Source organism: Anomaloglossus baeobatrachus, chromosome 6 (assembly GCF_048569485.1).
Source record: "Anomaloglossus baeobatrachus isolate aAnoBae1 chromosome 6, aAnoBae1.hap1, whole genome shotgun sequence".
In the NCBI taxonomy this organism is placed as follows: domain Eukaryota; kingdom Metazoa; phylum Chordata; class Amphibia; order Anura; family Aromobatidae; genus Anomaloglossus; species Anomaloglossus baeobatrachus.
Window position 1 is genome coordinate 233,842,270 of NC_134358.1, and position 12,327 is coordinate 233,854,596.

The 12,327-nt window shown below is 43.2% G+C and overlaps 1 protein-coding gene across 7 annotated transcripts in view; it reads right to left on the minus strand.

The window, feature by feature from the left end:
* The window catches only part of PHACTR1 (phosphatase and actin regulator 1), a 513,119-nt gene that overhangs the window by 89,973 nt on the left and 410,819 nt on the right, over window positions 1-12,327 (minus strand). For all 7 annotated transcript variants that reach the window (XM_075314747.1, XM_075314748.1, XM_075314749.1 and 4 more), the window contains one exon: window positions 11,329-11,409. In XM_075314747.1, the coding sequence (XP_075170862.1) occupies window positions 11,329-11,409 (81 nt within the window). The remainder of the gene's footprint in view (window positions 1-11,328; window positions 11,410-12,327) is intronic.

Below are 12,327 nucleotides of genomic sequence, written 5' to 3' on the forward strand. Positions count from 1 at the left end.
AGGATTTCTAGTGTGATGTGTGAGGAATGCTGATGTTCCTATGCTTGGAATTCTGTCAGAAAAGTAGGCATATGAAGGGGTAAAACCTGTATGGTGCTGATAAAAGGCACTTCCTGGCACCTATCAGCACCATACAGATTTTACCTCTTCATATGTCTACTTCTCTGACAGAATTCCTAGCATAGGAACATCAGCATTCCTCACACTACACACTAGAAATCCTTATACCAGAACTACTTGAGACAGCGACCCTGTGATCAAGGCCCCTTGGGCTGAAACGTCCGAGACAGTCGTTTTTGTTCACAATTTTTTCTGAAAAAAAAATCACAAATAAATATTGCATTCAATTTGAGTGTGCATTCTCTGTGACTTGGGCCTGGTCTGGCTGACCCATTCACTGGCACCTCATCTCTCTCACTTGTGTGCACGCCATTTACAGACTGTAAACACTGGGATACCCACATGATGTCAGATTACTGCTAGATTTTTTAAAGTGATTGCCCTGGCGCAACTGACTGCAAGAAATCTTTAAAGGGCCATTTTTGCTAATTATCTTAGTAATGAACAATGTCTCAATGACAACTTTTTATGCATGTTTGTTTAATTCTTATATTTTTATGTAAACTCTTCATAAATAAAATAAATCTACATGTATGAATTTGTTTTAATAACCAAGAAGGCAAAAATAATAATGTTTAGTAGACAGCAGTCCTAGTTTTTCAATTGGTCGTATGCAGATACATAGGGTATATCACATCTCATTAACTAGAACTGATGGAAGAAAAATAAGGGCAGATATAAAATCAGTGACAAGAACGGACCTAAAAACAGGTTACATTTCTCATGCACCAATTTTTTCGTTCCCCAGTGTAGTAGAAAGTGGGGACAAGGAGACTAGTCACAGAGGTATGCTCCACCTCACTTCTCTCCACCCCACTTAGCTAAAGTGATTGGCCACTCTTTATACATAGGGAGAGACCTATCAATCTAGCTAAGAAGGCGGGGAGAGCGTATGTGACTAGTCACCTCGGCCCTAGCACTGTTTACAGCTATGGTTTTCCAGAGTAAAGATTAGATATTTATAATATGGGAGTCAGTCTCTGATTCCTGCTGATTGGACTGTAGCACTCTATATCACACACCTACTAGGACCCAGAAGACTACTCTAATCCAGATATTTAATAGATTACAACTTGGAAGATTAACTGGCATACATTAGGTTCAATAAATAATAAGAAACATCTTGCATTTTAGAGAATATCACACTTGAATGAGCTGGGAGAGGCAAACTTAAGAAAATCTGAGAGGTTATGAATAACAATGTGCATTTTTGATTTATCATTAGAGAAAACTTGTTTGCTGCCTCTCGGAAAGCCTAAGCAAAGAAAATCAATCCATCATATGGGCCCGTTATTTATAATTCCAGAATATATAGTACTCAGAAGAAAGTTTATTCGGAAACTATGCTTCAATGAATACTGTAGCTTCCTTTTCTGTGCATATACCAAGAGGTCGCGAGCGTTGAGCTGTACATAACAAGCACAGGACTTGCGAGTGCCATCTGACAGATTATTGAGTGCATTCTCTTCTACATTGGTAAAGTATACATTTTTTTAGATTAAAGTGATAGACCACTTTTTTCTGTAATAATAGGATGTAAATGAATGAAATTATCAACAAGGACAAGAAGAACTGTAATAACACTTAGCAACAAACCTTCTAAAAATCAACGACTAGATTTAGAGGGGTCTTATGAGATTTTTTTTTAATAGTATTTATAAGTGGAGATGGGCAAACCTGCAAGATGTTCAGCTTTGGCGGATCCAGACAGATTTTTTTTTAAAAAACATCCGATTCAGGACTAGACTTGAACCCGTACATCTGCTCGAATGCGGAACCCCATATAAGTCTATGGGGACCCAAACATTGTTCTGTAAACTGGTGGTAGAAAGGGCTAAGTTGAATAGTGCTGCAGCGTTATACTTAATACTACTAATACTACTTCCGGGTCCGTTCATTAACCCTCATTCAAATTCACTACTTTCTCTGCCCACCGTCAGTCCTGGCATGTAATTGGTTGCAGTCAGACCGTGACCCCACCCTGTGTCATAGTGTCTGTGATTGCTTGGAATCACTGACGCTGTCTGCATGCCTATGGTATAAAAATAAATTAATAAATAAACTTGGCTTGGTGAAACCCAGCGCAGACATATCATATGGCTATAGGCTGAAGCCCCTAGCCATGTGCTTATCTTGACAGTATATCAAACTAAGATGGACCCCATGCGGCTTTTTTTTTTTTTTATAAATTATTAAACTAAATTATTTTAAAAACCGACATGCAGTCCCCCCAATTTTGATATCCAGCCATGATAAAACAGACAGCTGGGGTCTGGTATTCTCAGGTTGGGGAGGCCGATGTTATTGACCCACTCAGCCTAAAAATAGCAGCCTGCAGCTGCCCAGAATTGTCACATCCATTTAATGTGACAATTCCAGCACTTTACCTGGCTCATCTTGATTGCCCTGGTGCGGTGGCAATTGTGGTAATATAAGAGGTTAATGACATCTCACAGCTGCCACTAAGCCCTAGATTAGTAATGGAAGGATGAGACCTCCTCCTTACTAATACTGTAAGTGAAAAGAAATAAACACAAACACTTAAAAAATCCTTTCTTTGAAATAAAACCCGCACCCTCTTTCTCTTTTCTCCAAATTATTAACCCCAAACACCCAGTTCCAATGTAATCCACACAAGGTCCCATGATGATCCCAACTCTGCTAAATATTGAAGTCACAGCGCATGGGTGTGACGACATGGACTCTCATGGGTTAAAGTTTCTTAACATTCAGCCAGACAGGATGATAGATTGTTTATAGACGGGAAATAAGTCCCTCATTGTTTTTACAAGACTCTTTTGGACTCATGTAATTGTGTTGGCCACTGAAAGCCAGACGTATTGTTTCTCCAGAATTTTCCAGTAACCATTGTATTGTAGTTGTGTATTGCTAATGTGATTACCTTAGTAGCCATTGTCTAGTCGATGACTCCCAGACTACATGTATACCCTCAGTCTTTCTGTAGACATCATTTGGATGAACATTGTCCATGCAGCTTGAGATTCATCCAATGTGAGAGGCGCTCTTGTCCAACCAATCGATGAGGACGCAGTGTATCTAAGTGGAAGGCTGTGGCTATAAAAGGGACTTCTTTAAGCCACCAGGTTGTAATGGATGCTGATGGATCCAGTCTAAGCTCTCAGCAGCTGACTAGAGGATCAGGATATTTAATGGCTTCAATCTATGGACTCCGGTTCCGGTTGGAGACCATATCCACAGCCTAGGGATTTCGACTCCGGCTGCCAGGATTGTAACATCATACCAGGACTACCTAAGGAGGACACTCAGGTTGGGACAGTTCAGTCACCTGGTACAGACTTTGCAAACCTCACACAGCTTCCTAAATCTGGCGCTATTCCTTTCTAGGTGGGTGCCCGCCAAAAGCGGGGTGCTGCTGGATTGGAGTAAGTGGCCCTGGAAGCTCTGAGGCATGGACATTCTAAATCCCTGGTGAGCCAGCGGAAGGGTGAGACTCTGTTGCCTGTTACATTTGTGTTTTGCTGGTTATGTGTTATGTGTGTTAATTGTTTGGGGATCCAATAAAGTCTAATTATTGTGATTCCCTCACCCTGTGTTGTCTGAGTAGTGTTACGCCCACGGTTAAGGAGGCCGGCGTTCAGTTGGGATGAGCCCTGAGCCACGCTGTCTTTCTAAAGGCGGCGGGTTTCAGTGGACGAGAGCACCCACTGAGCCCCGTGTCTCCACAATGGGCACATTAGAAAACGTGACCAACCACTGTGGCTTCAGGCAGAGACTCACTGAGCCGCAGCTGTGAGCCGTGACGTCATTCAATTTATCTGTGGTCACAGCTGGAGGTTCCCACAGTACCCCACCAGTGACTGCAGTTAAACTGACCTCATTGAACTCAGTCACTTCACCTCAGGTGAACTCATTCAGTTCAATCAGACCTGCATTTCCTGGCTGAAAACTGTGTTTTTTTGCCAAGAGATGCAGATATGGTGCTGACATTTATACACTAAATTCCTGCACCAAATCTGCATCTTCTGGCATAAAAACGCACCTGAAGATGCAAATTTGGTGTAGGAATTTGGTGTATAAATTTCAGCATCAAATCTCAATCTTCTGGCAAAACAAATTGCATCAAAACTGCATCACGTTTTGATGCGTTTTATTTTTGCCATGAAATGCAGATTTGGTGCAGGAATTTGGTGTATAAATTTCAGCACCAAATCTGCATCTCCTGGCAAAAAACACACAAAAACGGTTTTGATGTTATTTATTTGCAGTTTTTTGCCATGAGATGCAAATTTGGTGCAGAAATTTATACACCAACTTCCTGCACTAAATCTGCATCTTCTTGCAAAAAAACCACATCAATATTGCATCAAAACCACATTGCGTTAAGATGCGTTTTTTTGTCAAGAGATGCAGTATTGGTGCAGGAATTTGGTGTATAAATTTCAGCACCATATCTGTATCTCTTGGCAAAAAAACCATGGTTTTCTGCCAGGAGATGCAGGTCTCATTACACTGAATTTGTTCGCCAGGGGTGAGGTCACTGAGTTCAATGAGGTCACCTGAGGTCAGTTTACCTGCAGTCACAGGTGGGGTACCGTGGGAACCTTCAGCTGTGACTGCAGATAAACTGAGTGACGTCACCGCTGTATATAGAATGCTGCATATCATGACTTCCTGCTGGTGGCCGCAGCATATAGTGGACAAATTTGGTGACAGCTTCCCTTTAATGAATTGACTTCTTTATCTGTACATGCAAGGACATAACATCAGAGGTTGCAATAGTCTGCATGGTCCCATGTAACAGAGTGTGAGCAAAGACTTTGTTCAATTCTTTCACCACTAGATATTATCTAATCGAAGTGGCATGGAAAGGCTGCAGGGCAAAAAGACGAGTGAATTACTTGAGCAAGAGTTATTGTGTCTAATATCCGCATTGGGGAACTGAGCTGAAGATGCCAAATCCCTCAGCTCCCTGACCTACTTCATCAATTATAACATTGGAAAGGCGAAAGCCATGCATTAGAATTGTGTTGTAGGTATGAGAAGTAGTCTGCTTGTACATAAGATGACATATCCTATTTAGTATTGTAAAACTTGACAAATACCAAGTGATCAGATGCTTATATTCCTTTACCATTTCCTGTTCCTTATTTCAGGACACCGTTTATAATAAATCTGCTTCTTTCATGACAATAGCCAAACTTTTTTTTTAAGTTTTTAACATTCATGGCTGACGTGAAAAGCCTTACCTTCAGGAACACAGGTTAAGGCCCCCATGCACATTAGACTGATGATAGCCGAATTCACCGATATTGTCGGGTTCGACCAACAGTCTAATGCACAACCTTTTTGGTCTGAGTGCCAAATTTTGTGATTGCGCAACTCCAAAAGGCTACATAAAATGTGAAGAGGTATTCTAATCCGAACTATACATTGACAGTTATCCATTATCTATTTAAGTGTGGGATAAGGGGGTTAATTTCTGGAACTTCCACCATTGTAGACAAAAAGGGTCTTTTGCTCCCCAATTAGCATTTCAGAAAAAGATGACTATACAATGAGTATACCTATCCCCATACAGTGGGATATAAACGTTTGGGCACTCGTGGTCAAAATTACTGTTATTGTGTACAGTTAAGCAAGTTGAAGATGAAATAATCTCTAACAGGTATAAAGTTAAAGATAACACATTTACTTTGTATTTTAGGCCAAACAAAAATATATTTTCATCTTTTACATTTTAAAAATTACAAAAAGGAAAATGGGCCGATGCAAAAGTTTGGGCACCCTTAGAGATTTGTGTGCTTAGATATCTTTGACCAAGGTTTCATACCTTAATTAGCCTGTTATGGTTATAACTTGTTCACTATCATCATTAGGAAAGGCCAGGTGATGCAAATTTCACAGCTTTATTAAAATCCAGCCTCCTCTAACCTTGTGCCAAAAAACAGCAGTCATGGGTTCTTCTGAGCAGCTGCCTAGCACTCTGAAAATGGTGGAGGCCCACAAAGTAGGTGAAGGCTATAAAAAGACAGCAAAGCGTTTTCCTCATTTTGAGATGTAATTAAGAAATACCACTTAACAGGAACAGTGGAGGTCAAGATAACATCTGGATGAGAAAGGAAAATTTCTGTCAGAGCTGCTCATAGGATTGTTAGATAGGCAAATCAGAACCCCCGCTTGACTAGAAAAGACCACCAGGAATCAGAAGTATGCAAAATAACATCTAAACATGCCTGATGCATTTTGGAAAAAAATTCTGTAGACCAATGAAGTTAAAAAATAACTCTTTGGCCACAATGATCAAAGGTATGTGTGGAGAAAAAAGGGCACAGAATTTCAGGAAAAGAACATCTCGCCAACCATTAAAGTGAACCTGTCACCACTTTTTTGGCCTATAAGCTGCGGCCACCACCACAAGGCTCTTATATACAGCATTCTAACATGCTGTATATAAAAGCCCAGGCCGCTGTGACAACATAAAAACACTTTATAATACTTACCTAACGGTCGCACTGCGGTGGATGAGGGCCTAATGGGCGTTACCGTTGTCTGGTGCCGGACCCGCCTCTTTCGGCCATCTTTGTTCTTTTTCTTCTCTAGCCGCGGTGCATGACGGATCCGACGTCATCCACATTCTGGTCCTGAGCAGGCGCACTTTGATCTGCCCTGAGCAGGGCAGATCAAAGTATTGTAATGTGCCTGCGCAGGACCAGCGAGTGTGTATGACGTAGCCGCGTCATGCACACAGGCTTCAGAAAGAAGCCGAAGATGGCCGAAAGGGGAGGAGCCCGCACTGGAGAACGGAGACGCCCATTAGGCCCTCATCCATCGCAGAACGACTGTTAGGTAAGTATTATAAAGTGATTTTTATGTTCTACACAGTGGCCTGGGCTATTATATACAGCATGTTAGAATGCTGTATATAAGAGCCCACTGGTGGTGGCCGCAGCTTATAGTCCAAAAACGTGGTGACAGGTTCCCTTTAAGCATGGGGCTGGATCTATCATGCTTGTGTTGCAGGGAATGGCACAGGGATCATTTCATGGGTAAACAAAAGAATGGATTCAATTAAATTTCAACAAATTGTTGATGCAAACATAAGACCTTTAAGATTAAAATATAATATTGTTTATACCTAAAATACAAAGGAAATATGTCATCTTTAACTTTATGTCTTTTACTGATCACGTCATCTTCAACTTAATTAACTGTTCACAATAAGGGTGCCCAAACCTTTACACCACACTGTAGTCTATGAGGGTTGCTGAACATAGAGGAGTCAGAGATGGCTGGGGCTGCATAGAGAAACATTGTGGGTTGCAAGTGGCCTTTGGGCTGCAGGTTTTGCACCCCTGGTTTAATATGTATGGGAGCCCCCAACTATTCCATGGATGATGGGGAAATAATTGTCAGGCATGTTCTCTAGGAGATAAACCACTGCCAGAGGAGTCTCAAATCAACTTTCTCATAGAGAATACAGGATCGCTGTGTATGGTAGAATCGGAGGGGATAGCTGCTGGCTAGCTGAATTATTAGACAGCTGCCTAAAGTGTATGGGGGGCTTTAATGGCCGATCAGTGAATGATTTCTTCCTTAATTTCTAGACTTTATTCTTCCGTTGTGCATATATGTATTGTCATTGACTGCACAGGGAAAACATTGAAAAAGGCTCTTGTAGACACAGTAACAGATACTAGTCCATATTGGTTCTTTTGGCCGTTTTAAGATCTAAAAGATTTCCATAAACTTCATCAATAGCATATTCTCACTTGTAAATAAAACATTTGGAAATGGATAATAGATTATCCTGACAATGATGACCTTTCCGAAAATGTGGGAATCCTGCGACTGATACCTGTGTGCCTTACCTTGAGCCATACTTCTAGTTGTGAAATTTGCATGGCTCTAGATGAACTATCATGACCTGTCACCTCCTTGTCCCTTTTCTCGCTCCGCTTTTGCGTTTTTCTCGGCATGCACACTTTGATGTGACTTTAGCATGCCTCAGCTGGAAACCTTTGGACACTATTCTTGCTACAATCCATGAATCACTGATCAGTGATATACAATGATGCTCGTCCTCACATATACTGTAACATTTTTAAAGCGTAGAAATACAGTTTACCAAAATCACTAACTCGTCTCTTCTAAAACTTCTAACATGCCCAGATGAATACTGATAAATGCTAAATATTGAAGGATTACTTTCCAGTTAGGCAGTTCTCTTACGGAGGTAGCAGAGTGCTGCAGGATAAAAAGAGATGAACTAAGAGAGAAGAAACCTGAAGCAAGAGTAGCTTCTATCTGTAGCATTAAAAATCCCTGAGACTAAGATGTCACACTGACTCCTAAACTCAGATGAAAGAAATCCCAGTGCATTACTGAAATTTAGAATAGTCCATATCCTACCGACATTATACACATCACAGGTTGTTTCAAGGTTCAAAAGCACACCAAAACATAGATAACATAAGTGGCAAAATAAATACACCTGGAGAAAACCTGACGTCCTAGTAACAATGCTCTATACTATTCACGGTAGCATAGGATGAATATGCGGAAAGGCAGGTATTGAGCCCCCTAACACAGTAATAATGTCCTCTACGTGCCCCCTTAAACTATATAATGGCTTAGAGCAAAATAAAATGACCTTTGTTTTGCGTTACTTCATTGCAGAGATATTCTCATTTGTTGCTTTGGGGGTGTACTATGTGAAATTTCTACTTGTAGTGCAACTGAGAATTTTCTTAGAGTCTTCCCTAGGAGAGTGGCTTTCAACCCTCCCTGAAGTTTCCAATCACAGCTCGGCAGCATCCGAGATGTTAGATAATCTGCAGAGATGTGATTGGCAACGTCTGGAAGGGAGGCTTGAAAGATCCCCCAGGAAAGACTCTAAAGAAGAGGCCAGTTGCACTACTACCAAAAATTTCACATAATGCGCTCTAACAGAAAAAAAATGTGAATATCTCTGCAATGGCGTGATCCAGGACAAACACAAAAGAGAGACAGAATAGAAGGAACTCAGGGATTTATACGAGGTATTTAATTGTGACAGGTCCTCTTTACGCAACAACGATGTCATATACACTGTCATGTACAGTAGGGTTAAGTTACTCTTTAATAGAGTTATATCTAAAGTAGGGCTCGACACACGGATTCCCTTGTTTGTGAAGCATTGCCCTCCTAAAGCCCTGCTCTAGGAATAAATCTGGACATATATGAGTTGTTGGCTGAGTAAAAATAAATCCATATTTCTGATTGTTCTGTTGGTAGAAAGTCAGGGCAGTCTCATAGACATTAAGTAGTTGTTGGGCTCAGCCAAAAACGAATCTCATGTATATGGCTATCTTTACGTATCAGTTTTGTGGATCAAACTGTCCCTCTACTTGAGGATAAGAAGAACAAGTAAATATTTTATGGGTTGTATAATAAATACAAGTTTTCACTAGTGATAAACAAATAGTTCGGTATGATGATGGAAGTCAATGGGGAACTCCAGCATATTTTAGGAAAAATGCTTGAGTTCTCCATTGATTTCCATCATACTCGCACTCATCCAAGCATTAAATGCTCGTGAAGAGCACCCAAATACCAAACTTTTCGCTCAGCACTAGTTATCTCCTATCCACAGTATAGTTAATACCTTGTTTATCGCTGCGAACCCCAACTATAGTGTCGTGGGTGGAGGAGGGGACGCTGCGCTCTCCCACTGCTCGGGTCCGGCTGCTGCTGCTGCTCGGTGGTGGCTCGAGCGGTGGGCCGGATCCCGGGGACTCGAGCGGCGCTCCTCGCCCGTGAGTGAAAAGGGGGGGTTTGATTGTGGGGATTTGATATTGTCCGTGACGCCACCCACAGTTGTGGTGAGGTTGGTGACACCACCGCTGCTCTGGACGGGGATCCCGGGAGCGATGGCAGGGAGCAGCCTGGTTGTTAGTTCTCCCCTCCGTGGGTAGGGGGTTGGTTGTCCTGGGGCCCGGTGATGGGGTAGGGATGGATGGCAGGCGGGTTACGGGGCCTGGTGAGGTGCAGGGTCGCGGGGGCAGCGCTGTGCCGCACGGCACGTTGGTACTCACTCAGCCAATGATAAACACAGAGTCTCCGGTAAAACAAACGGCTGGATGGACAGGTCCCACAGACGGCTGCGGTGTTTCTCCTCCCGGCAGGTTAATGGTGACTGCCTTTCCCTGCACCTGTGTAGTGTAGACGGTTTCAATGGGTTCCCACCGGTAACCCGCTCCTCCAGCTTGAAGGTTGCTGAAGGAGCCCCTTTTGCCCGCAGGCTCTGGCCCTGGGAACTTTAGCCTTGGCGATGACTGTGTTTCCCTCTAACGGTTGGACTGTTGCCTTCTGTCGGGACTTGGCTGCTGGGAAACCCAGGAGGTTCCCTTCGCTAACAGATTTGACAAATTGCACGGCGACTCCTAGCCTTGTCGGGGTCCGTAAGCCCCTGCCGGATGGTGCTGGCTTCTCTTTGCGTACCGGTCCGGTACCGCCGGGCCACCGCCCGTCCACGGTCCTTACGGCTCACTCCAATCGGCCTCTCCTGCAGACGGGCACCACCGTCTGCCAACCTTGCTGTTCCGTCCGGGCCACACACCCGGACCACTTTCTGTCTGCTCCTCTACCACTTCCCTCCTTCCACTTCAAACTCTAAAACTCGACTCCTTCCTTTTCCCGCCTCCAGGACTGTGCACTCCTCGGTGGGTGGGACCAACCGCCTGGCCCACCCCCTGGTGTGAGCATCAGCCCCTGGAGGGAGGCAACAAGGATTTTGTCTGACTTTGGTGTGCCTGACCGGGAGTGTGGGGTGTGTTGGTGTAGTGCTTGTGACGTCCTGGCTTGCCCAGGGCGCCACAATAGCGAGAACATACTAGAGTTCTCTGATTGAATGGAGCGATAGTTCCAAATGCACACCAGCACTCCATTTATTGTCTATTGGACTGCTGTAGAGATTCAAGTGCTGTGCTTTGCAGTCTCCAGCAGGCCAAAAGACAATAAATGGAGTGCTGATGTGCATGTGGAACTATTGATCCATTCAAAAGGAGCTACCTATTCGTGTGAATTGGTAACGTGCATTCATTGTACAACACCTTTAATTAAGCAACTAAATAATTGAAAATCATGAAACCTAATAAATATCTCAGAAACAAAGGGAATATATACTCATGCAGCAAGTCCAGCAGCTTATTCTACGCAGTGTTCAGACATTCAGGTAATAAAGTTTACCTTTATCATAGATCTCCTTTAAGACTCCTCTTTTAATGAGTTCTTCTCTGCTCTGTCTCATTGAGATTTTCCGCTCTAATGCTATGAAAAAAGAGCATAAAAACAGAATTATAAATCATGCATATACAGTTTTATTCAATACACCAAAACAAACAAAATGAATGCTGCCATCAGACTGTGAAAGTCCCACTAATAGAGTAAATCACAGAAAAAGCAAGAAGGTGCTCAAGCAAATGGGTCATTTTTATAAGGGCTTTAAAATCAGGTCAGTGAATTCAGGCTGCATTGAAAATACAGATTGTCAGACTGGATGGCAAGACATCTTCAGAGCTGCTGGCATTCCTTGTAGAAGTGAAGATGTGTGAAAGGTCAACATTTAGAATTGCATGACTGCTACAAAACATTTAAAAAACATATCTAAGGGATAAAAGGGCTTGTCTTACATTCAGTCCTTAAGGCTGAGGCCACACGGGGTTATATGCGAGTCCTCGCATGACACTCAGCTCACGCTCACAGCCGAGTGTCATGTGAGGGTCATGCGACTGTGGTCCGATCGTGCGATCAGACCACAGCTGCATAGGGGGGGCTGGCGTTGCGAAGGGGAGGGGAGGGATTTATCTCCCTCTCTCCTCTGTTGCCGGCTGATGCAATTGTCGCACTGCACGCGCGGTACACCGGTGTAACGCGAGAGCGGTGCAATGTTTTTCTCGCCCCATAGACTTGCATGGGTGCGAGTGGAACAGAGTCGCATTTTACTCGCAGCATGTTGCGACTGTTTTTTGGTCCAATTAGGGCTGAGAAAATAATCGCTCTTGGGTGCTACCCCATAGAATAATATTGGTCTGAGTGGAATGCGATTTTTTTATCGTATTCCACTCGCACTGTTTTCTCGCCATGCGTCCTAAGAGTGCACCTATTCCCTACTTTCTTCCTGCGTGGTGGGGGGGAAGTACACTCCTGATGATCCATAGGCCGGACTAGCAGTATCGGAACACTCCT